This window comes from Nomascus leucogenys, chromosome 22a, assembly GCF_006542625.1.
Source record: "Nomascus leucogenys isolate Asia chromosome 22a, Asia_NLE_v1, whole genome shotgun sequence".
Taxonomy (NCBI): Eukaryota; Metazoa; Chordata; class Mammalia; order Primates; family Hylobatidae; genus Nomascus; species Nomascus leucogenys.
The window spans coordinates 76,469,484-76,492,889 of record NC_044402.1 but is presented as its reverse complement, the minus strand read 5'-3'; the positions used below and the strand labels follow the sequence as shown (position 1 = coordinate 76,492,889).

Sequence of the window (23,406 nt, the reverse complement as noted above, 5' to 3'; positions counted from 1 at the left end):
AGACGTTTTGTTCTGACATCTGAGGAACCTCAAATCTTTACAGACCCTGAATACCAGCAAGCTTTAAAATTTGAGAATTTAGGCTGAGTGCAGAAGTCCCAGCTTGCAACAAGCTGAGAGTCCCCTTAACGTGTGAGACACACTCAGATCTGCCATGGTCCTTCCCTTTTGGATATTCCAAACATATTTAGTTCGTAGGCTTTTACACACCATTTCCTGACCGCCTCGGAAGCCATTTTCTCATTTAACGAACAGTCAACACCCGCAGTGAAACAACAACCAGAAAAGAAAAACGAATTTGGTGGCCTGAAAAACATTAAGGTGGAATCCAAAACATTTTGAAAAATTGACTTCAGCCCCTTGACAGCTTGGCTTAGACCTGGATATTTATTTTCACTCAAAACATTTGTATATATTGTGTCTGATATATACAAGCTACTGCTTTGGACAAAATCAAAACAAAACATGCATGATAACTATTAGATAGCTTAGAAAATGAAATTAGTCTAAACATCAACTGAATTCAGTTGGGCTAAGGCTCAGGGCTCTCTGTGAGGGGCCCACTCCAGGTTTAGGGCCAGGTCCTCCACTGAAAAGAAATCACTGCACTTTGGGAAGGAATCCTGAATCCTTGGGTTGTTGTGCATCATGCTAGGAATTGCGAAGGAGGAGTGCTACATGTCAGAAGGAGAGGGAGAAGAGGCAGGGATAGTGGAATGAGCTGGCAGGGTGAGGCTTGGTTCACTGAGATTAAGGCAGGACACTCCAGTACACCCAGAACAACTCCACCTGGCATTTGGGAACCCCTGCCTCCATGAGGCAAGCCTGGCAGGGCCCAGGGCCTTAAAGTCTCCACTGGGACAGGCCAGACATGCCTCAGAAGGGGCACAGTAGCTGGGCCTCTGGTAGAGTTGGCAGATGGTAGAGACGGTGAGAGGAACTTCTGGTCCTTTTTGCTTTGTCAAGAGCAGCTAGCGGGGTGGAGAATCTAAGAGATTTCCTTCCCCACTCCTTGACTCTTGAGAAGGATTTTTGCCTATCCTTGTGGGGTTCCATTAAGGTAATTGAAGAAAGAAAGATGCACCGACACCTTTACTCACCTCAACTGGAAAGCCATATTTACAGTTGGAGTGTATCACCCCTCCTCTTCTTGTTCACTCCCTTCTCCTCCCCTGGATATCTTTCCCTCCTCCCTGTGCAACAGAGCTTCAAAGCAGACCAACAGCTCCTTTCACCAGAGCTAGGCTCTGGGGATCCAGTTACAGGGTTCATGGGCCTGACCTAGGCATGTATGAGAAGGTGGGAGTAGGGCAATGTTTGCCAGTCTTGTCTGGAGATGGCACTTGTCTGGAGCCCCAGTCTCTCTCATCCCATCTCAGGAAACGAAGGTTCCACCCTATTCTACCCAGCTGGAAATAGGCCAGCCTATTTCAGATTTATCATTTCGAGATATCTCCAAGTTTACCCCACTACCCAGCCCCTCCCCTTCCCTCCCTTTTCCTCCCAAAGTCTGAAGATCTAGTGTGGCTTTTGTCCTCTCAAATCAGCCAGGGCAGACAGGAGGGTGGAGGGTGGATGGTGCCCTTTCCTTTCTCCAGAGCGAAGATCCTGGCCTTGCCACAAAGGGCTTCTGCTGCAGAGACCTAATTGTACCCACAGTCCTTTCCATTCCCTCAGGAGGCCTTCCACTATGAGCCCTAACTAGGCGACTGCCATACGCTGAAGGGGCTGGAGAGAGGGGGAAAGGGAGAACGAATTGGGTGGAAACAGAAAAATCCAGGTACCAGGGAGCAAGAATGAGAGGTGGGTGCAAATGCTCCAGCCAGGAGCAAGGAGAGGTGGCCTCAGTCCCCCAACGTGGAAGCCTTAAGGCCAGCCAGAGTTGCAGTGGTACTTCCGCACGTTTCTCACGGGCTTCTCAGGGACTGAGGAAAGCAAGGAGGCCCAGCTGGCCTGGTCGCTAAATCTCTTGGCTTCTGGGACCAGCAGAGAAGGAACCGAAGGAAAAGCCTTAGCCTTAGCCCCAGATCCTCCTCCCCAAACAAGGCCTCTGTCCAAAAGGGCAGATCCAGCCCGGCCCTGGCCACGCGCGAGGCTAGTAAAGCGCCAGCGCCTGCTCCCGAAGCACCACGCGCTTCTTCTTCATACGCCTGTTCTGGAACCAGATTTTGACTTGCTGGTCGCTGAGGTTCAGCCTATTGGACAATTCCTTGCGTTTCTGCCTGTTGATGAATTCGTTGACGAGGAATTCGTTCTCCAACTCCGCAATCTGCTGCTTCGTGTAGGGTTTCCGCTTCTTGCGGGCCCTCCCCGGGGCCGCCCCCCACGGCAGGCCTGCAACACAGCCCCAACCCACGTCAACCCAGCCCGTACTCTGTCTATTGCCCGCCCCCAGGCGGTTCACCTCCCCTTACAGTCTCCCTTGAACCCCACCTCCCATCCCGGCCCAAACCGGCCCGGGGAGCATGGGCACCGTTTACCGTCGGGCAGTGAAGATCGCAGGCAAGAGGCAACGCCCGCCGCCTGCACTGTCATGTTCAAGTTGAGCGGGCCCTTGGTGTCGTCCTTGAAGCCAGGGGCGCAGGGAGCCCCCTGGAGCAGGGTCGCGGAGCCCGGCGTGGCACGACCCACACCCGCGTAGTCATACTTGGCCGCTTTGAGAGCAGCCACTGCAGGAGCCAGGCTAGACTCGGTGGCGAAGGACGGCCGGGTACGACCGCGCTCCTCTGGCCCAGCGGCCGCTTCGGGCGCATAGAACTTAGCCTGCTCTTCGGGTCCGTCCTTGGCTGTTGGGGGCTGCAGGCCGAGAGGCCCGGAGCCAGCCAGGTAGGGCTGCGAGAAGCCACCGAAGGCAGTGGCGCCCGCAGGCTGCGCGGGGGCGCAGGAGGCGGGCGTGGCGGCCCAGGGCAGCGCGCCGCGAGGGTAGGAGATAGGGGGAAGCGTGGCCAACTGGCCGCCATTCGCCCGCAGGTTGGAGAAGTAGAAAGAGTCTGGCGACTGCAGATTCAGAAGCGAGCCCACATAGCCCGCTCTGTAGAGACTGCGCTCACACATCTCCAACAAAGGGCTTCGGCTGCGGTCGCAACAGTATTTAGTTACAACCGGGAATAAGAGGACAGGCTCAGACGATTGGATGAAACTTTGCCTGCAGGTTCTTCAAAGCCGGTCATTTCAGCACCGCCTACATCCCCCGACCCGTTTTCCCCCCCTTCAGAGTGTTATGATAACACCCGTAATGTTCGATGGCGAAGGACGAGGCTGCCAGCAGAGCCAAATCATGTTGAGCAAAGACTAACTGTCTGCGGGTTTCCAGGCCCGGCTTCAGCAGCTGGGGACATCGGGCAAGAGGGTGCCTCTGCCCAAGTGTCCCTTGGGACTCTTCTTGGTCGTGATTGGCTTTGCGATCCGCAGACTTTCTGGGCCCGGCTTGCTTCTACTGGCTTTAAGTTGCAGCGGAGGCATTTTCCATTAACCGGCGCCTCTTGACTTCACCGGAGAGGCCGCGGTCCGGCGGCACCAGGAGCTCTGTCCCTTGGCCTGAGCAATGTCACTCTTACCCCAATCACTCCCACAGAAAGGGTTTCTCCAGAGACCTCTGCCTGAGGATCTGGCAGCAAAGACCCATTTGCTGTTTGAGCCCTCAGTCCCAGGCCGCAGACACAAAAAGGGCATCACAAACTACCCAATTTTGGGATCCAGGAAGGAGGCCACATTATTCCTGGTTTGTGTCCCCATGGCTAAGAACTCTGATCCTAGGGAAATTGCCATACAGGTCCATGGAGCATGTCCGCCAGGGAACCCATAAGCTCGATCCACCAATCGTGACCAAAGGCTACATTCCTTTTATCGTCAGGAGTCCTCTCCGGGACTACACACTGCAAACCAGAACTCCGAGGTGTCCCCATTCACCAAGTGGAGGGCAAAGCAAGACGAACTCCCCCGACTGGGTGTGGAAAGGCAGAAGAGCCAGAGCCACCTGACCGGGGAACAGCGGGCGTTCGGAGGCAGCTGGCTAGCAGAGTTCCTCGCCTCAGCGCCCCCAGGGGTGCCGGGGATAGGGAGTTCACGGGTCTGACAAGCAGGGAAGTGGGAAGGGCAGCAGTTCTTAGCTGGGAGCGGTGTACTCAGACCCCGCCGCTGGCCCTCTTGCCTAGTCCGGCCAGTGGGCTAAGGGTCCTCCCCTCCTGCCTCTGATCCCAAGACCCTTGGAGACCCCGTGACCGGCGCCAGTCTCAGCCTGCAGCAGGACCCTCGGTCTCCGAGCCAAGCTGGAATTGGTTAGATCGCGGGCTCCCGCACTGAGACCACACAGGCGCCGCCGGAGGGCAAGACTGACCGCCGCGCTGCGACTTTATTGTGTGAGTTATGGCGACCAATTGGGTGGCTCTGGGGAACGCAATCGGCCTCTTCCTCCTGCTCTGGTAGGGGGCGTAGGGGGAGTGAGGACGTGGGGGTGGGGACGTCTGGGGCTACTCTGGCTCTGCCAGAGAGTTTCCTTAGGAGCTCAGGCATAGAGACTCAGTCGCTCGCGTCCTCTCTTGGGAGGTGGGGGCAAGCACAAGCTGCAATCCCAGTTCCTAGATACTTAAGGGAAAACAAGCCTCAGATCCCTAAGAGCTCTTATTTTGGGGAACCCATCCTATTTTCGAGGAGCTGCAGCTTCGTTACTGCCGAAAGCTCCAGCTCCAGGGGTCCCTGCAGTCTCTCCTCACGTTTCAGTGCACTACGATTCCTCGTTATTTCCAAGCCAAGGGGTGTCTCTTTCGGACCTTTAGTCAGGCCTACAACAGCTGTTTGCGCCTTAGGACTAAAGGCATAAAAGAACTAAGTAGAAAACAGGAAAAACAAGAACAACTAGGTTCCCTCCATTGCTCCTTGCGCAGTCTTCCCACTTCATCCCCCAGGTTTATGACTTTCGAGGTCTGGCAGACAAAGTCTTATGCGAGCTGGGGACCCGGATCGAGGGAGGGTCGGGATGGAAAGTAGTGGCGGGAGGTGGCTTGGCTGGTGATTGAGAGAATGCAAAAGGATTTGGCTGAGGAGCTAATAGCGAGCTCTGCCAATGCCGCCTAACGCCCAGGAGATGGCGAGCGCGCTCCATGCCTATCGAGGCGCAGCCGCACGGTCAAGATCAACAGTGAAGGGCGGTGCGGCCGCCCTGTGGTCGCCAGCCCGCGCGGTCACAGCCCGCTTTCATACGCAGCCGAGCGCCTCCGAAAGCTGGAGATCTTGGCGGCAAGGCCGCCCCTGACAGCGGAGCCAGAGGGACACAGGGGGCTGCCAGAGGCGGGGAAGCATTGCAGTCGCCCTTTTGTCTGACCGTGGGTCCCGGCTCCCATTGCTTCCTTCGCCTCTTGAATCACGCGACACGGGGGCCTCGTTCCCCCACCCGCGGCGCTAAAAACCTGCCCAGTTTCTGAGGCGCTCTCCTGCCGCCTGTCTCTAACCGAAGGAAAGGCCTCTCTCCAAGCCCCCTTAGCCTCCCTCCCAGTGCCTGGGCCACTTACCAGTTCCTCTCCTCCCTCTGCAATTTGGAATATAAAAGGAACGCATATAAATAACAAAATCTTCTTCTGTTATTGATTTAGCCCTCAATCCAAATTCCTCCAGAGAGCGTTTGAGCACAGTTTTAATCTTCAGCAAACCTACCATTTCTCCAAGGCGGGGGGAGGGGGGAACTGACAGGCAAACCAGAGATGAAAGGAAAACCTCGAGGCAATCTCCCCTACCCACGATGAGAAACCCGAGAAATAGACATGGGAAATGGAGTGAAGCTCCGGAGTGTGGGACTCACAAAAAATGGAGGGGAAGTTGGAGATGAGGAAAAAGGAAAAATGTGCCCGTTTCTGATGAAAACACATCTTTTGAGAAAAACCACAAAAACGGTAACGACCCTTCCCGAAGTGTAAGGTGGGGGATGGCGTGACCCCTTGTACGTGGGTTATTTCTTCTGCAGAGATTGAATCGCGATCAAATCTCTCTGTTTCTCTGTCTCTGTCCCTCCCCCTCAAAAACGAAGTTAGCTGTCCACTGTCGGCAGTAAGATATGAAAGAAATCAAGCTGGGACAGGGAAAACGAAAGTAGCTCCAAGTCTTAGGTCTCTGCGTTTTCTCTCTCAAAGTCATGAGGGAGCCCTCCCACCAGGAGAGTTTTCACACTAAGTGAGGTTTTAAATATCAGTACGTAACTAACTTACACACGAAAACGTTAGCAACCACTGAGTTGATTGTGTGGGGAGCTAACCATAAGCAGTCATCCAGTTCCTCACCGGCCATTTCCCTGAGTGGCAAAAAGGCCTCAAACAGAAAATTCTAGTGCCTAAAAATTGTGTCTGAAAGTTTAGGTTTTATGTTTTCAGTTGTCAACTGCTCTGTGCAGACTGCCCGGAGAAGGCGATATGGGATAAGCTTGAAATGTTTCTTTTTCGATTGCCAAATATGGATATGTCTTTCTAATTTCAAGACCTTCCTAGTCCAGATGTTTATAATGGTCTTTCTAGGTTGAAAATTTGCAAGTAAGTTTTTCTATGCTCAGGCATACAAATACATATGGATTAAAAAATAAACAGAACTATATAAATAAATTGACAATAGTGACAGAAAAGTAAAATTTTATTGTCTTTTGAGCTGGCCTGGTATATCATTTTAAACACTGGAAATGATATCCTCATTTTAAAACATCACTACTTATGTTAAAGTCATGGGCAAAAGGGAGGGAGGGGGGCAAAAGTGGAGAGCATGAAGGTTCCAGAAACCAGAATTAGTGTTGAGTTTCCTTCATCTATAGAGAACATAATTGTGTTCAAGATACCAAGATTTTGTAATAAATAAGAATCGTTTCAAGAAGAAACACAAACTTGAAAAAATAAAACAAATGCATAAGGACTCAGAAGAAACAAAAGAGTTCTGTTTATTGGCATCTCCCTAGGAGTAAAAAGTGATTTTTGAATGTCTGAAGCACTGCCATGTATCCCAGCTCACAGACATTGCATCTACAAAAATAATCTCTCAATTGTATAAATATGCAGCACTTTAAAAGTAATTATTTATCATCACTTTCAGAAACATCATTATTTTTCTTCTCGGACCTTGGAACTTCACATTTTTCATATTTGTTAGATGCTTTACAGCTCCATGAGAGGCCCAACGCATTTGTTTAAACAGTCAAGTTCTTCATTGGGTTCTGTAACATTGATTCAGCCTCTTTTTGAGGATTGAGGAGATGACCACAATCCCAGACCCACAGATCTAAGGCCAAGAAAAGGAGGTGCATTTATGCTATCCGCGGGTCACTCTACTGATTGCAGCCACTTAAATGTCTGCATTGAGAGCTCAAGAAATGAAGGCATCCACGATCCATGAGGACACACGAGTTTCAAATTAAAGATTATGAAAACACAAACCTACACAGTATTAAAAATAAACAATTAAAACAGCAAGTGAAACACCCAAAGTTGGAAAGATTGTCTTCATTTCAGTATTGATACAAACCCTATTTAATAAGGTGGCCACTTTTAAAGCCATCACAGTACCTTCAGCCTCCTGTTTTCAGACTTTCCCAGTGACCCCAGAGCACTGCCTGCCTTTCCACTTGCCTCAGGGCAACTGCTGAGAGCTAATGATTCAATTACCTAATTACAGGATATGAATGACTGAAAACTATTCTGTCCTAATGGATTATGAAGATAATCAGTGCTGGGAACGAACAAATAAAGTAATTTAAAAAAAAAAAAACCTTAAATCAGAATGGCACTTCTGAAGTTCATTTGAGGGGGGGATTATTAAAAAATACTTCAAGTCCCTTTATACTGGCCTGGAGGGAGAAACAGAACATTAAAAACAGATATTTAAAAAACCCTAGGCAAGAACAAAACCAATAATAAACAAGTAAAAATCAGAACTACAAAGTCAGGTTGGGCAGCAGAAGGTTTTAGAGCCAGATAAGGGGAAGAGAGAAAAACAATTCACAAAATTTGCCACCATTGGCAGGGGGTGAGGGGAATTAAATACATATTCAAGTCTTTCCAAAGGCCTTTTGGAGACAACCGAATGGCTTCTAAACTGTCTGTGGCCAACCTGGACCACATCAGGAGACAGTATCTTTGAGCTTGGAGACAATTTTCTTGTCCTTCACTCTTCGGTTCTGAAACCAAATGGTCACTTGTCTCTCAGATAGGTTCGTAGCAGCCGAGATACGCCGCCGCTTGTCCTTGTTAATGAACTTGTTAATGGCATACTCGTTCTCCAGTTCTTTGAGCTGCAGTTTGGTGTAAGGCACTCTCTTCTTCCTCCCTCTTCGGTAGACACACATGTCCGGCTGATTTAGAGCCACATCCCCTGATACAAACAAAAGCACAAGAAAAATTAGGCTGGGATATTTGGAGCACCTAGCTGAGGACTGTGTGTGTGTGTGTGTGTGTGTGTGTGTGTGTGTGTGTTTGCAGGGGTGCAGGAAATTTTTTAAAAAAGCCATGCTGCTTGGTCTTTATTATGTACATAGACATAACACTTACCTGTTATTAAAGAAGGATTATTTGCACTTAACAATGGTTAATTTGATTGATTATCATAGTTTCTCAAACCGGCATCTTAACAAGCCTGCAATTTTATGGTGTGGTTATTGGGCACGTTCATGAGGACAGTTTCTGCAAATGTTGGTTGTATAAAGACAAACATACATACATAGACACATACAAATTCAGGTCTTTTGCTCAAATTTTGATTTCCCGCATTCCTATGTTAGGAGCTGGTGGGCTTGATCTAACAAGCTTTAGTAGTCATCTTGGGGCAGTGATGTCTTTGAAAATGGGGGCACCCAACTCTGTCAGGCTTCTTAGGAAAAAGGCCTCTTTAGGAGAAAAGGGAGAGGCCCAAGTAAAGAGCACGCAGAGACCCTCAACTTTAGGAGAAAAACGTGTCTGCGCTGCACACAGGAAAGAAAGGGCAGTGAGGGAGGCGGTTGAAATCAGAGGAGGAATTTACATCCACACGAACTGGACAAACTTCCACTGGGTTAACCCTGGTCAGGTGTGGAGCGCAGGCACCCACTCCCAAGTAGGGGCGCATACTCTTAGTTCTTTCTTTTCTCCTCTCTCCCCCTCCCTCGTGTCGGTCCCTTTTCTCCATCGCCCCTACCTGGAAAGGAAGATTTCCAAAAGTGGGACCCCTGTGGCTGGTCCTTGGCGCAGTACACCTGGCTGTTCCACCCGTTAGCCAGCGTCCAGGACTGGTACCCCTCCATGGAGATATAGGCCTCGTGCCGAGGCTCCCCGGAGCCGAAAGTGGACACCATGTCGATATAGCCGGGCACGTGCTGGTAAGGGCTCGTATAGCCCTGGTAGAAGGATACCTCCTTGGCTCGCGCTGGCACCTCGTTGGCCGGTACGCTGCTGCTCGCCAGGCCTGACACGTCCATGTACTTCTCCACGGGGAAGCCTCCCAGCGAGGCGTGCGGCGATGACTTGAGCGCATTCTGCTGTAAGCCCACGCCGTGCGACATACGGCAGCTGTAGTAGCCGTTGCCGAAGTGGTAGCCGTAGCCCAGCGCTGGAGCGCTCGGGGGCGCTGCAGCGGCCGCAGCAGGCGTGGGTGCTGGGCACTCTTTGGCTGGGGGAGCCTCCGGGCGCGCCGCTACAACGGCAGAAGAGGACGACGACGAGGAAGAGCCCGTGCGCTCAGAGGTCCCGGGGTACGCAAAGCCGGAGGCTGCCGCTGCCGCCGCCGCAGCCGCCGCCGCCGCCGCCGCCGCCCGCCCCGAATGCGTGCCGGCGAACACAGGCGCGGAGAGAAAGCCGCGGCACTGGCCTGACGCCGCCGCAGCCACCGAGGAGGAGGAGGAAGAGGCCGGGGCGCCACCGGCGCCCCCGCCGTCTGCCCGCAGCCCGTCCATGTCCCAGCTCCCGGCGCGGCTCATGGCCCGGCCTGGCCCGGCCCTGGCCCTGGCCCCGGCCCCGCGCAGGACACCATGGCGCGGCGCGCCTCCTCCCTCCTCTCCTTTCTCTCTGGTTCGCTCGCTCCCGCCCTCTTCCTCTAGCCCTCTCTCCCTCGGCGAGCCTCCCGCCTCCGGCCCGCCCGCCCGCCCGCCCGCCCTCCAACAGGTTAGCTCATCGCGGGACGCTTATAAAAACGAAGTTCAGGTTGGGAGGGGGCCTGGGCCGGTCGGGGGGCAGCCTCCCGCCCCGAGGGCGCCCGCCGGGGGCGTGCCATTGGCTGCGCGCGGCCACGTGGGGGTAGGGACGCGGGGGCGCCTGGCTCCCGGCCCAGGCCTGGCTGGACCCACCCACCCCGGCCCCCACCCCTCTCCTGCCCCTTGCAGGGTCCACCTCCCATTCCCGCCCTCCCCCCGACCCAGGCGTACGCGCTGCAGCCACCCCCACGAGCTGATTGCACGACGGCCCATCCCAGGCCCTGTCTGCGACTGAGGCGGGCGCCAAGGCCTGCGCCTTGTCTCGGCAACCGCTGTTTTTGCCACCTCTCCTCGGCTCCCCGAGTTGCACAGCAAAATGAAGACGAAGGACAGAGATGATCAGAATGATGTGAAAACAGGCCAATTTTTTATCCTGTTGCTGAATCCCTCAGTCGACTTCTAGACCCCAAATCCGAGTGAGCTAATTTGCCCTACCTTGCGCACTGGTACCCGGTAAAGGCATTTCACACAGGTAAGAGGCATTGGAGCAGACCTTTCCTATACACACACGCTGTCCGTTCGGAAAATGCCCACGAAGCGCCCTTGGGGCTGGCGGCAGAGACTTAAACAGATGAAAGACAGGCATCGGCGCAGTGAGCCTGACAATCTGTCCCAGAGAGAAAAGTCCATGGATGCCTACTCAACGCTATTCGCCTCTACTCTTGGGCCAGCCGGGAGTCGCTTCCGACCTGGGGCCCCTCAGCTCCCGCGGGTCCTTCTTCGACCCGCAGAAAGACCCTGAGAACGGCGCCGGGGGAGAAAGCCACTCAGCCTCCCGCCGGGAAACTTCTGTGTCTCTCCAGCAGCCGACCGGCCTCGCATTTTGCAGTCACCACCCACTCCCGCCCGTTCCTCACACCAAATTAATTGAAAACTTCACTTTCCCAGGGACCTTTGTTTCGCTTCCTTTTCCAAGCTGCCAACTGCACAGAACTGAGAGGGGCAAATTAAGAGGGCGCTTGTTTCAAGCAAATTCGGAGTTTGTGATAGGAGCAGCCCAGAGAAACGGTCTGACTTCAAGGGGTTAGGTGGGCTCAGAGCAGTGCTGGTGGGGCTAGGTCCAGCTCTGGAACCAAGCTGCCAGGGTGTTAAGGATTACAGCCCTATCCCTCATCATCCCTTTCTGTTGCTCCTCAGCCTCAGAGCTCCAGCCCACCATCCCTCAATCTCAGCAACTAATGGAGCACCAATGAGAGTCCTGCTGTGACTTTGGGGCTCTGCCTTAGGAACAATATTAGATCCAATGAGCCCAGGGTTCTGGGGGTGGATATGGGATCCTTCAGAGCCCATTTGGTTCTGTGGCATGCACTCCCCAAGCCAGCCCATCTCCAAGAAAATCACTCCCCTAAGCCTGTGATTGGTGAGAGCTTGTCACCCAGCACCACTGTTCCCCGACCAAAGACGCCCTGAGTAAGATGAGGAAGAGAGCCAGGGAGGCCCTCCTTGGCCTGGCCTGGCATTTCAGGGTGGGCTGCTGGTGTTAGGAGTGTTGACATGCAAAACGCAGTAACCATAAAAGGCTCAAATAAAGGGGAAAGTTATGAGAGGGGTGTTGGAAAGGAAAAGCAAGAGAATTCGTTTCATCTTTTTGAAGTTCTAGACATGTTCATGATCAAATTTGAGATGGGAAGGGCCTGAATTTTACAGGAAATCATAGGGAATAGAAGTTTGCTGATGAGAACAATTTTTTCACTATTTGGGAAAAGAAGGCAAAAGTCAGCAATGAAAGTTCAACCGGCATTTTAAAAAGGCCAACTGTGGCGAGGCGACGGGATTGCTAACTTTAAAGAGGGTTTGGCTGGGTCTTTATGAAACAATTTTGGTACCAAACCACCAACCATGGACCACCATGAAATGCTTTTATTTTCCCTTTGTCTCATTTTTTCTTCCTCAGACAGAGAAAACATGAAGATAGTTTTAACTTTTTATGACTCCAAAAAACAAATTCGTTGAAATATTTCTAAGATATAACTAGAACCAACAAACTTTCAGTCTCTTAAAATTAAATATCCCTGTGGTTTTGTGCCTTGGGCTTCTGCTTCATTTTCTTACTGATAAGTACATTTTAATGATCAATTAGGTGTTTAACAATAAAGTAAAATGAAAATGGGAAGAATATGTCAAGTTTTGTTGATTTCAAGCAGCCCATCACTTCTTTTCCATTCAGCAAATTAAGTTGTGCAGGAGTGGGAGAAAAATCTGAATTACTACTCAGGTTGAAAGGGATTTCTCAATGGTGGCTCTGCTTCCAAAAGCCCTGTGGGACCCTCTCAGAGCAGGGCAAAAGGTTTCTCTGTCCATCCTAATGGTTGTTCAGAAGCCAGGAAGATTTTGAATTAGGAGCTTTGCCCCTTGATATCCTGCTGCTGAACCTGCTTCCAGCATAGCCTTTGGGGTCCCAGCCCTGTGGGAGGGCTTTGCCCTGAGGAAAGGGGGTCTGACTTGGTCAACTTGGGCTCCCAAGCCCAGCACCTCTGGACAAATGCTACTGGCTCCTAGGGCTGTGGTTGAGTACCAGGCAAAGTCAGGGCTGCTTTGTTTATGAACTAATGAGACACATAGTTTACAAGCCAGGGATGCCAGGTAGAGGAGGAATTTTGAGGCTGAATTTGCAGAAACATTTCATTCGGGTTTAAACTTACTGGGAATCAGTTTCTTTAGCTGGCCAGGAGCACAGACCAAGCCTTGTGTTTGTGTGTGGGTGCATTATGCAGGGGTCTTAACAACAGAAATAGGCTTTGTTAAGTGAAAATCCTTGGAGACTACACATGTCTCCAAACATCCATGTCTTCTTCGGTGAAACTAGTTTTGCTGCTGTTCCTGATTTTAGTGAAAAACTCAGGATGGCCCTTTGGTGCCCAAAGTCCCACTGTACTCTCCCATCACTTGCTCCTCTTCCTTCTTTTCCTCCAGAGGCATCCTTTTTAAGCATCAGTGCTGTTCTGGAAGTCATATTCTCTCCTTTCATCCTAGTAGATGATCTTTCAAATTTTGCTCTTGTCCTGGGTTGGGGGAACGGGCAGATACAGGCTGTGATTTAGATTTATTGAAGTTCCTCTGCTTGCCAAGACAGCAATGAGCTCAATTAACCACATAATCAGTGGCCATTAAGGCCAGGATCACAGGATTCTATCAGAGTGGGGTCCTGGGGACTCCTTTGAAAGCACTTGTCTTGATGGCCAAGATCAGGAAGTGCAGGACACCCTCCTAATTAACTTGTAAGAAGCCAAATATTCGGTGTAGAAATAGAGTCTTAATTCCAAAGTAAAATCTTAAGTCTAGCAGAAGTGGCTGGGCAGTGTTCTTAACCAAATCTGTGTTCTGCCAACTTTGGAGCTAATTTTCCCTCTCCAGGCAACACCCAGTTTTACTCAGCCTGGAGATATCAAAAGAAACAATAACAACAACAAACCAAACCTAGTGTGAAAAAAAGGGACCCTAGCAACAGCCAGACAGTGGAAGCCACATTTGAGTACTTTCTACCTTTGAGACATATTCCGTTTGGGTTTCACAACACGATTAGGCTTTATCAAATGAAAATCGTTTGCAGCAACAACAGTCCCCAACCCCCTCCAAATCAGAAACATTATTTGGTGGAACCAGGTTTGCTTCATGCAGGACAGCGGGCCCTTCTTTGGGATGGAGAGAACTTCTCCAGCCTTGGAGAAAATTTAACACAGTGAGGATTCTTTCCTTTGAAGAGAAGCACTAATCTCACTGTGAAAGGGACGCAGGAGGGGTGGGGAGTACAGGAAGGACTTCCTTCGCATGGACTGAAGGAAGGCAGGTGCCCGAGGCCCAGAGTAACTTGTTGCCTTTTTTTTGGAAAATAAAAGCTGGGACCCCAATTTGCTGAAGTTTTATCCGACATTTCAAGGTGAGGGGTTGTCCTTGGAATACACTTCCCTAGCAAAACTTTTGGTAAGTCCAGTAAATTCTCACTCTGTCGGTAGCTTGAGATAAAAGAAAATATCTGTCTACCTACCTATCTCCATTCCGCAGAGTCCATTGTCTCTATGGGGAATCCACATTGTCCTTACCGGCAGGGCAAAGGGATGAAGGTGAGGAAAGTGCCCAAGCATGAAGCGGGAGCCGAGAGGGAGGCGGAGGGGCAGTGTTCAGCTCCACTTCTCGGCCCGGCGGCGCGCAGTTCCCCACGCCTGGCGCTAGATGTCCCTGCAAGTTTTCCCGTGGCGTCTGAGGGCACAGGAACTCGAGGCAGGCGATGGGTCTGCGTAGCCCGAGCCCAGGAAGAAAGTATCCCCCAACTCCCGCACCACGACCTTCCTCCGTGGGGCGCGGGATTGCGACCGGAGAGGGAGGAGGAAAGACAGAAGCAACCGGAGAGACCCGGAAGGGACAGAGAGCTAGGAGCTGGCCTGCCGAGGGATGGGAGCATAAAGTTGCCACTGCGCAGTGAGGACTGGAGTCGCCAAATCCGAGTCTTCCCTTATGCAGCGAAACCTGCAGTCGTGGAAACAGCACTTTGCCTAAAGACAGGGAGCCTGAGGCTCGAAGCCCAGGCTTTCGCGGTCCTACTGTCCCACCGCACCCTGCAGCCCCAGCTCTCGAGCAAGCATGCGTCCCAAGGCGGGCCCGCAAGTTGTCGGCCCCAATTGCCCGCAGCCCCCAGCGTAAGAGGAGAGCCAGGCTCCGGCAGCGGCAGACGCGGGGCTTCGCTGCAGCTCCGGCTTTACCGGCGCCCCTCCCCTTGGGCAGCCCGGACAGATTTTTATTACCTGCAGTCATAGGCCAAAAGTGTTTACCACTTCACCTCAGAGGACCCGCTGCTGCTCAAGAAACAAATATTTAGTCTGGAAGCCGAACCAAAAAATTAGGCCTCTTCAAAGTCGTTACTCCTTAAGAACAAAAAGGGCTTTTCAGTCCATGCGAAGGAAGTCCTTCCTATACTCCCCATCTCATCTTAAAAATTTCTGCCAAAGCATGCGGGCTTGGGTTGGATTCTTGTCTTGTTTTATCTAGTGGGTTCTGTACCTTGGTAGTGGGTAAGAGGCCTTGACGGTCACAGAGGCTGCATCAAACCACCTGGAACATTTGACAGGCCTGTTCCCAGCCTTGGCCTTCACATTCTGGGAGACGTGCAAGTTTCGGTATTTCATCAAAAAACATCAACAGGGCGGGGCGCGGTGGCTCACGCCTATAATCCCAGCACTTTGGAAGGCCGAGGCGGGCGGATCACCTGAGGTCAGGAGTTCGAGACCAGCCCCGCCAACTTGGTGAAACCCTGTCTCTACTAAAACTACAAAAATTAGCCGGGCGTGGTGGCGTATGCCTGTAATCCCAGGTGCTCAGGAGGCTGAGGCAGGAAAATCGCTTGAACCCGGGAGGCGGAGGTTGCGGTGAGCTGAGATCTTGCCATTGCACTCCAGCCTGGGCAACAGAGTGAGACTCTGTCTCAAAAACAAACAGACAAACAAACAAAACAAACAAAAACCACCACCACCACCACCACCACCACCACCACCACCACCAATAAAACACACACACAAATCAACAGAACTGCATTCTTCTTACTACCCTCTATATAGGTTCAATGTTTTTGAGGTAGGCCTATATTTACATAACACATATGCAAAATGAGAGAATTAACCTAAAAACTGCTGCCCAAGGTTTTAAACAACCCTTTTGACTTTATCATCGGAGATAAGTTTAAATCACGAGCAAGTCCCTGAACCCCTCTGGCTCATAACCTCTGGAAAAGGGATAATAGTTTAAATCTCACAGAGTTGCTGTGAAACTTAGCTGAGAGAACATGTAAAAAGCACTTGGAATTGCATAGCAAGAGTTTCATATAAGTTAGCCAATATTGCTACTAGTGGGCGTGGAATCTCTAAATAAATTAAGGGACATTAAATATTGGAATGGAATGGTCACTGTACCTCATGAAACATTATTGCCTGCTACACCCAGTTTAGAGAAAACATTATAGGTGTCTTTTACTGTGAGTAATTTCGCTGACATGGTCTCTGACATGTTTTTTGTAATAAACGTGCTAGAAATGCACTATCAGTGTCATTTAAAAGGTGCAAAAATAGTTTTCAAAGCCACTAATGAATGAAGGTGCTGCTGAGAAATAGTGTTTTCCCTTTCGACAGACTGAGGTCCGGTTTGGCGCAGCCTTTGGGACCAGAGGCGTCGGGTCCCAGAGGAAGGGAAGATGTGGGAGAGCCTCGGGCTGAGTGATAGAGGAAGGGGTCGTCAGTCCTCACCTTAGTCCCCACTGACTGCGTCTCCGACTTGAAAACCAACTCACAGCAGCCGAAACCGCGAGAAAAACAGATGGGGGCGCCAAACGACAGCAATAAAGGCATCCACGGATTTCCACTCAAGCAGTGCCTCGGTTCACCCACAGTCCCGCCAAGGTCTCGCACCACCTCCCCACACCACCCCAGCACGACCCGAGCCTGGACCAAGGTGTCCCATTCAGTCCCTGGAGCAAGCGAGGACTGGGTAGGGGGACCCTTCCTGGGTCACAGGGGCGGCGACTGCCAGGCATGGTAGAATTGGGCATCCGGGCTGCGGAGCAGGGAGGGAGCAGGTGGGGGCGTTGGCAGGGATGGGCTCCCACCGCGCTGGTGGCCCCAAAGCCGGCGCAATGAGAACTCAAGTAGCTCAGAGCTGGGTGGCCAATGGGGCAGGGGCAGAGGTGGACGCTGGGTCAAGTCCCAGTCCCGGTGCGCCGGATGCCCACTCTGCGTTCCCCGCCGGTTTCCCGTTCCCCCAGGCACCGCCTGCCTATCGAGCTTTCCGTTTATCACCTTAAAGAGGTGGAATTGATTTTCTAAGTAAAGCTCGCGTTGTTGAAATAAGTTGGCGCCGAGGGGAACAGAAGATAAACTTTTGGCATTGACTGTATGTGTGTATATATGTATATAAATATACTTCACACCTCGCTTCCTCTTACATTCCTGACGCGCCCCCAACGGGTCTAAGGTTAAAAGGAAAGCGCCAAGAGCCATAGGCGAATAGATCTCCAGCTTGCCCCCTTATACACCCCAATGTTCTGGGTGTGTCCGGAGAAAGGAGAAGAGGGGGCCCTGGTTGGGGTTCGGATTGAGGCTAAATGCGGGGATGCAGGACCCCCGCCCAGCGCCCAGATTGTCAAGGTCTCTCAGCCGCTTCAGAAGCTCACGGGCGGACCTCCGCGTCCCATCCCCGTCCTCTCTCGCCTCCGCCAGTGTCCGCGAATCTCTCTCCCGCAGGGCCGCTGGCGGGCGGGCACAGTGCTTGGAGGGTCAGGGAAGGGTGGGCGCAACCGCGGGAGATGAGGAGAGGCCTGGAGTGAAGATTGATCTTCGTTAAAATGGTTGCCACCGGCGTCATTATGACTATCAAAGCTATCGCCAAGAGGCTCAGCCGCCAAGCCCAGGCCGCAGAGAGCTGCGGTAAGGCTGTTCCGCGACTCTCTGCGCCCGGCCCCAACGCTGGGAATACCTGTGGCCGCAGGTAAGGGGCTGGGGTGGATGAGAGGAGGAAAGAGAGAAGGAAGAAAAGCAAAGGGGAAGGGAGGGCAGCGGGGACGTAGGGGAAGAAGGCTGTCTCCTCTTTCCTCTTTTGACCTCGAAATACAGCGCCTTTGCCGCAAATAATTCTATTTGAGGAGGGAGGGGAAAATCTGGCAACGTGAAAGTGGATTCGGAGCGCCCGTATGGCGCTGTAAATCTCCACTGTGTTTAAAGTTAGCTGTCGAATTCTGCTATCAAATCGTCCAGCCTAATTCGTTTCCCCTCGGGAAAATGCGTAGGCGAGAAGTCTTTCTATCAGCAGGATTATAAAAGTAAAAAACCGGGGACTTCGAGTTCAGATCTAACTCTGCAAACGGTATTAGAAAATCAGAGAGGACCTAATGATTCCCGTTTGGAGGCGCGGGCCCAATGCACCTCCACGGCCACGTAGCAAGAAAGCGCTTTCAAAACTCTAGGATATTTCTCTCTCTCTCCCTCTCTCTCTCTCCCTTTCCCCCGTCTCCCTCTCCCTCTCTCCCTCTTTCCTCTCTCTCTCTCTCCCTCCGGGTGGGAGGAGAGCATTTAGGCTGAGGTGAAGAAATAGGGAGGGAAAGAACTCTGGCCTCCTATTTGTTAAATAAAATACATATTTGGTTCTGAAATCCGAAAGATAAGTAATCCAGACAGGAGAGGCGCAAGGTCTTCTCCTTACGCAACTCTTCCTGCATCCTCCCCCTTATCTCCCCCCACTTATGCCCCCAGCTTGTAAATGTTAAAGAAAAAAAAAAGCCTTCTCGAGGATCTACTCTGGAAAGTCAAACCATTATTTATTATTTAATACGTATCTGTGTCCAAGGAAAAATGAGGAAGGCGCTGCATGATTAGGACCTAAGGGGCAACCTAGCAAACTGAGAGCGTAATGATGCCCCTAAATGAAGGGGGAAATGTGCCGCGGCGCGCTCTATTAATCAGACTGTCAATTTCACCCCCGAGGCCAAACCCCCGGGCGAGCAGAACTGGCTCGGAGCGGGCAAAGGACCGGAGCCTTCCTCCTCACTTGTCTCTTCTCGCCTCCTACCTGGATCTATTTGTCTGCTCTGAAGCTGCCTTCATTACCCACTGACAGGAGCGTGTATTTATTTGCTTATAAACCTGTTACAATAAATGATTATTCGAACAGCGTCATTCGTACCTTAATGACGAGCGGGCGCTACTTTTTGATGAATGACATCTCGGGCTCGGAAGGATGTATGGGTCATTTTGACCAGTCATTCCCTCGCTCTGGCATCCCACAATTTTTCCGCCTCCCTCCGAAAGCGATAATAATATTTAGAGGCGTTCGCTGGGGCTGAATGAGAATTAGCCCTAGGCGCGCCTATCATTAGGACGGGACAGCAGGGCCACTGTGACATTTTTAAGAAAGCTGAGATGATGGAAAGAATAAGAAAAGAGATGATTCTCATGGAGAGGGGGCTGCACAGCCCTACGGCGGGCAAGAGATTCTCCAATTTGTCCGACTCGGCTGGCAATGCTGTGCTCGAGGCCCTGGAAAATTCGCAGCACCCGGCTCGCCTAAGCCCGCGCCTGCCGTCGGCCCCCCTGCACAGCGCTCTGGGAGAGCTCCCCGCCAAGGGCAAATTCGAAATAGACACTTTGTTCAACCTGCAGCACACAGGCAGCGAAAGCACCGTCTCCTCCGAAATCTCCTCCGCCGCTGAGAGCCGCAAGAAGCCGGGCCATTATTCAGAGGCGGCCGCTGAGGCCGACATGAGCAGCGACGTGGAGGTGGGCTGCTCCGCGCTTCGCTCCCCCGGCGGCCTCGGCGCCGCTCAGCTTAAGGAAAACAATGGCAAAGGTAACCGCGCCGGCGGCACCGCGCTCTCCAGTCCCATCCTCTTTGCTCCTCCGCGGCCCCCGCCAGCCCTTCCCGGTGCCTTTGCCCCCTCAGACCCTCCACAAGCAAGCTACACCGAGCTAGCACGGGCGGGGGCGGGACACATGTCTGGGACCGTGCCTTCCCGTTCTGCTCCTTGAGCTTTCCCGCGAGGCTCAGGCCTGCGGAGCCTGGAACACCGGGCCCACCCGCCCTCGCTCCTGAGTCCGAAAAAATGTTTCTGCGCTCGTGTCTAAGAGCCCGAGCGAGCCGGTAGACCCCTAGTCAGCAGCCGAGTTGCTTTTGGGAAAGGTACCCTGGGCAACTACTCTGAACTCCGCTGTCCCTATGCCCTCAGGGCTGAATGGAGGGGGCATTCTTCTGGGTAAGTCGGAGGAAGCCTCGCCGGCGTCTCTGCTTAGGTCAGCGGGAGAAAGAGTTGAAAAGTAGATTTCACCCCCTATTGGCTTGGGTTTGAGCTACCGCTGTCTTGGAACTCTTAAAATATTTGAAACCCCGAAGACTCAAATAAAGGTTAGAGGCCGTATAGAAAGCTGCCCTGCGGTCTCCAGACCATGGCAAACCCAGAGCTTCCCAAACTGCGCCCAGAGGTAGGCATTTTCCCTCGGCCACTGTTCCTCCTTGGTTGAAAATTTCTAATTATTAAAAAAGAAACCTCCTAATTCCGTTTCTATTATTTGCTTATGAAGTGCTCCCCAAACTTTATTGATTCCATTAACGGCAGCAATTTGTAAGCGTGACAACCCCATCAATTCCGGCAGCGACTCTCCTTCCTGACGGGGCTTCCCGGATCCGCGCGCAGCACCAGCGCCGGGCTGTTGGCCCTACAGCCACTCATGCGCTGTTGGTCGTTTGTTTGCCAGGGTACGCAGAGAGCGTCTCGGCTGCCGGCACCACGACGTCGGCGTCGGGCTCAGGCCTCGGAAGCCTGCATGGAGGCAACGGAGGCAGCGGCGGGGGCGCGGCTCTGGGTGGCTCCGGCTCTGGCGCGGATCAAGTGCGGCGCTACCGTACGGCGTTCACCCGCGAGCAGATCGCGCGCCTGGAGAAGGAGTTCTACCGGGAGAACTATGTGTCGCGGCCCCGCCGGTGCGAGCTGGCCGCGGCACTCAACCTGCCCGAAACCACCATCAAGGTATCGATTCCAGTGCGTGCCTACTCTGGCCTCCCCAGGGGCATCTGGGTTGATTGTTTCTTTTTCCCCTTTCCGGGTGGCTAGATTTAGCTGAGGGTCTTGAAATTCGCGGGGGGTAGTCACCATAGGAATTGGCTTATTTATTTCTCGGCTACCGAATCCGAACGGTTGTCCGGCCTGACAGATCTAAGAAGGCCCCCGAATGGTGACTCCAATGCTGAAAGCACTGGCCTCTGCTCCATTGTGCCCAACGCCTGGCCAGATGCCCCCTCGCCCATACCCACGGCCCCACTTTCCCCTAGGCGGCAAGCCCAGTTGGTCTTTGTTCCTCAAGCAGAAACCAGAGGTGAAACTTTTCATTTGCTCTTGAGCCTGGTGATTTATTTTCCGCATAAATCGTTACACGGAGAAAAGGATACTGTATTTTTAAAATCGATTGGTTTGAGACAGTAGTTTCCTGAACATTTTCCTCTTGGGCAACGAAAAAAGGGCAACCTCCTGCGGGGAAAAATGCAACGAAATTGTCCTTATTTATATATGACTTTAGGTTATTAATTTTATTATACGTCTGGGAGAGATAGCCGGGAGGTTAGGCGATTTGGTGAGCCCTTCATGGAGCGTTCGACACTGCAGAAAAAAGAAAAAATCTCCACGGGGTAGGGGAGGAGTGTGGAAGTCTCCCTCTGGTTTGATCGGGCTTTCTTTAATTTAGAGTTGTGATGAATGATGTCTTTATTAGATAGTGTTGGGAGGGGTGGAAACGTCCCCTTCCCCGTTTATGCAGACATTGTTTTACCAGCTCATTTAAGGCAAACGATTCCAACAAAATCATCCCTTCAATGTCAAAATCGGACCCGTGCCCCTAGGGGCAGGTCCTTGCAGTTCGGAGGGCTCAAGACTTCGCGCGGCGACCTCTCAGAAAAGCTGAGCGGCAGCCTCTCTTCAAAGGCTGCCCAGAATCCCCGTGCAAATCATGGGATTGAGAGACGGGTGCTCAGCGAGACCGGCACTGGTGGGTGGCGGGAGGGAGAAGAAAGGTTGGATTGGGACAAAAAAGTGCAGCAAGAAGTAAGGGAGTAAAAGCCTGAGAAGCAGCAGCAGCCGGACGCGGGGGACAGGACCCTTTTCGTTGAGGACGGTGTGTCCACGGCGGTCCACACACTGCGGTCCACACTTTCCCAGCTGGGAAAGCACAGGGTACTCGGGGTTGGGCTTGGTCGGAGAGAAGTAAACCAAGCCATTCAGAGGTCCGGGAGGGGCCGAGGTCCTGGGACAGGAGCCGGGAACACGGGGCGCTCCCTAACCTGGGCTGAGGCGCGTCTCTCCCCGCAGGTGTGGTTCCAGAACCGGCGCATGAAGGACAAGCGGCAGCGCCTGGCCATGTCCTGGCCGCACCCAGCCGACCCCAGCTTCTACACCTACATGATGACGCACGCGGCCGCCACCGGAAGCCTGCCCTACCCCTTCCACTCGCACGTGCCGCTGCACTACTACCCGCACGTGGGCGTCACGGCGGCGGCGGCCGCGGCTGCAGCCTCAGGCGCGGCGGCCGCGGCTTCGTCGCCCTTCGCTACTTCCATCCGGCCACTGGACACCTTCCGCGCCCTCTCGCACCCCTACTCTCGGCCGGAGCTGCTGTGTAGCTTCCGCCACCCTGGTCTCTACCAGGCTCCCGCGGCCGCCGCGGGGCTCAACAGCGCGGCCTCCGCCGCGGCAGCCGCGGCAGCCGCAGCGGCTGCAGCCTCCTCCGCGGCGGCGGCCGGAGCGCCCCCCAGCGGCGGCTCTGCACCCTGCTCGTGCCTCAGTTGCCACAGCAGTCAGTCGGCGGCGGCAGCCGCGGCAGCAGCTGCCGCGGCCCTGGGTTCCCGGGGTGGCGGTGGCGGCAGTGGTGGCGGCGGCGGCGGCGGCGGGGGCGCAGGGGCCGGGGGAGGCTCGGACTTCGGCTGCAGCGCGGCGGCCCCGCGTTCCGAGAGCGGCTTCCTGCCATACTCGGCCGCGGTGCTTAGTAAGACGGCCGTGAGCCCGCCGGACCAGAGGGACGAGGCTCCGCTCACCAGATAACTACGTCGCCACCGCCAGGGGGCCGCGCCCGCCGCTCTGAGTGTGCCCGGGAGTCCCCTGTGCGCCCCCTGAGTCCTCCGCGCGTTGCCCGCTGCTAACGCTGCCGCCAGGGGGCGCCCCGGGGCGCGGGAGGCCGAAGGGAACCTGCTCCGAATTGGGGGAGAAGGAGCAGGCGCAGAAGCCTGGCGGGCATCCCCCTAAATTATTTCTATTTTTGTATTTGCCACCCAGCCGTCTGCCCTTCTCTCTGTTTTCTGGCCCCCAGGACCCATTTTCCACCTCTGTCCTGAGCGCTTGGTTTCCCAAAGACCAACCCCTCGCCCCCTAAGCTAGTCCTGGCTTTGCGCTCTCAGGCCTGGGTTGCTTGGCTGAACCGCGTGGCCCGAAGCAACGGAGAACCACAACAAAGACAGAGGGGGATGCTGTGCGCTGGTGCTTGGGGGCGGGGGAGGAGTCGCCCCGGAGGTTTCTTGCTGCTGCTCTTTTTCTTTCTTCCTTCCTTTTCTTTCAACGAGGGTGGGGGAGGTGGCAAACGTTCTTTCAGCCTGAGCTTATTAGGGACCCTGCCCGAAGAGTGCGGGAGAACGGAGGTCTGAGAAGGCCGGGAGGACGGATGGAGAGCGTGGGCAGCGGGGTTGTTTGTGAGATTGTTTACTACATTCAG

General features: G+C 53.3%; 3 protein-coding genes across 3 annotated transcripts; 1 reads left to right on the top strand and 2 right to left on the bottom strand.

Annotated features, from left to right (window-relative positions):
- Positions 1-368: 368 nt before the first annotated feature.
- Positions 369-3,055, bottom strand: HOXD12 (homeobox D12). Its single transcript, XM_003253751.4, has 2 exons — positions 2,481-3,055; positions 369-2,334 (listed from the first exon to the last, which is right to left on the bottom strand). The coding sequence occupies exons 1-2, from the start codon at positions 3,052-3,054 to the stop codon at positions 2,096-2,098; spliced, it is 813 nt and encodes a 270-aa protein (XP_003253799.2). The 5' UTR covers position 3,055; the 3' UTR covers positions 369-2,095.
- Positions 3,056-6,892: 3,837 nt separating this feature from the next.
- HOXD13 (homeobox D13) lies at positions 6,893-10,074 on the bottom strand. The gene is made up of 2 exons (XM_004092068.3): positions 9,136-10,074; positions 6,893-8,337 (listed from the first exon to the last, which is right to left on the bottom strand). Exons 1-2 carry the CDS (start codon positions 9,911-9,913, stop codon positions 8,087-8,089), a joined length of 1,029 nt encoding a protein of 342 aa, XP_004092116.3. The 5' UTR covers positions 9,914-10,074; the 3' UTR covers positions 6,893-8,086.
- An 8,821-nt stretch (positions 10,075-18,895) lies between these two features.
- Positions 18,896-22,742, top strand: EVX2 (even-skipped homeobox 2). Its single transcript, XM_030804000.1, has 3 exons — positions 18,896-19,507; positions 20,410-20,681; positions 22,014-22,742. Exons 1-3 carry the CDS (start codon positions 19,081-19,083, stop codon positions 22,740-22,742), a joined length of 1,428 nt encoding a protein of 475 aa, XP_030659860.1. The 5' UTR covers positions 18,896-19,080.
- Positions 22,743-23,406: the final 664 nt, after the last annotated feature.

Coding starts and splice junctions, on each gene's coding strand:
- HOXD13 (XM_004092068.3), bottom strand. CDS start 9,913: ATGAGCCGCGCCGGGAGCTGGGACATGGACGGGCTGCGGGCAGACGGC. Junction 8,338..9,135: donor TTGGAAATCTTCCTTTCCAG/GTAGGGGCGATG, acceptor TGTTTGTATCAG/GGGATGTGGCTCTAAATCAG.
- EVX2 (XM_030804000.1), top strand. CDS start 19,081: ATGATGGAAAGAATAAGAAAAGAGATGATTCTCATGGAGAGGGGGCTG. Junction 19,508..20,409: donor TAAGGAAAACAATGGCAAAG/GTAACCGCGCCG, acceptor TTTGTTTGCCAG/GGTACGCAGAGAGCGTCTCG. Junction 20,682..22,013: donor TGCCCGAAACCACCATCAAG/GTATCGATTCCA, acceptor CTCTCCCCGCAG/GTGTGGTTCCAGAACCGGCG.
- HOXD12 (XM_003253751.4), bottom strand. CDS start 3,054: ATGTGTGAGCGCAGTCTCTACAGAGCGGGCTATGTGGGCTCGCTTCTG. Junction 2,335..2,480: donor GCGATCTTCACTGCCCGACG/GTAAACGGTGCC, acceptor GCTGTGTTGCAG/GCCTGCCGTGGGGGGCGGCC.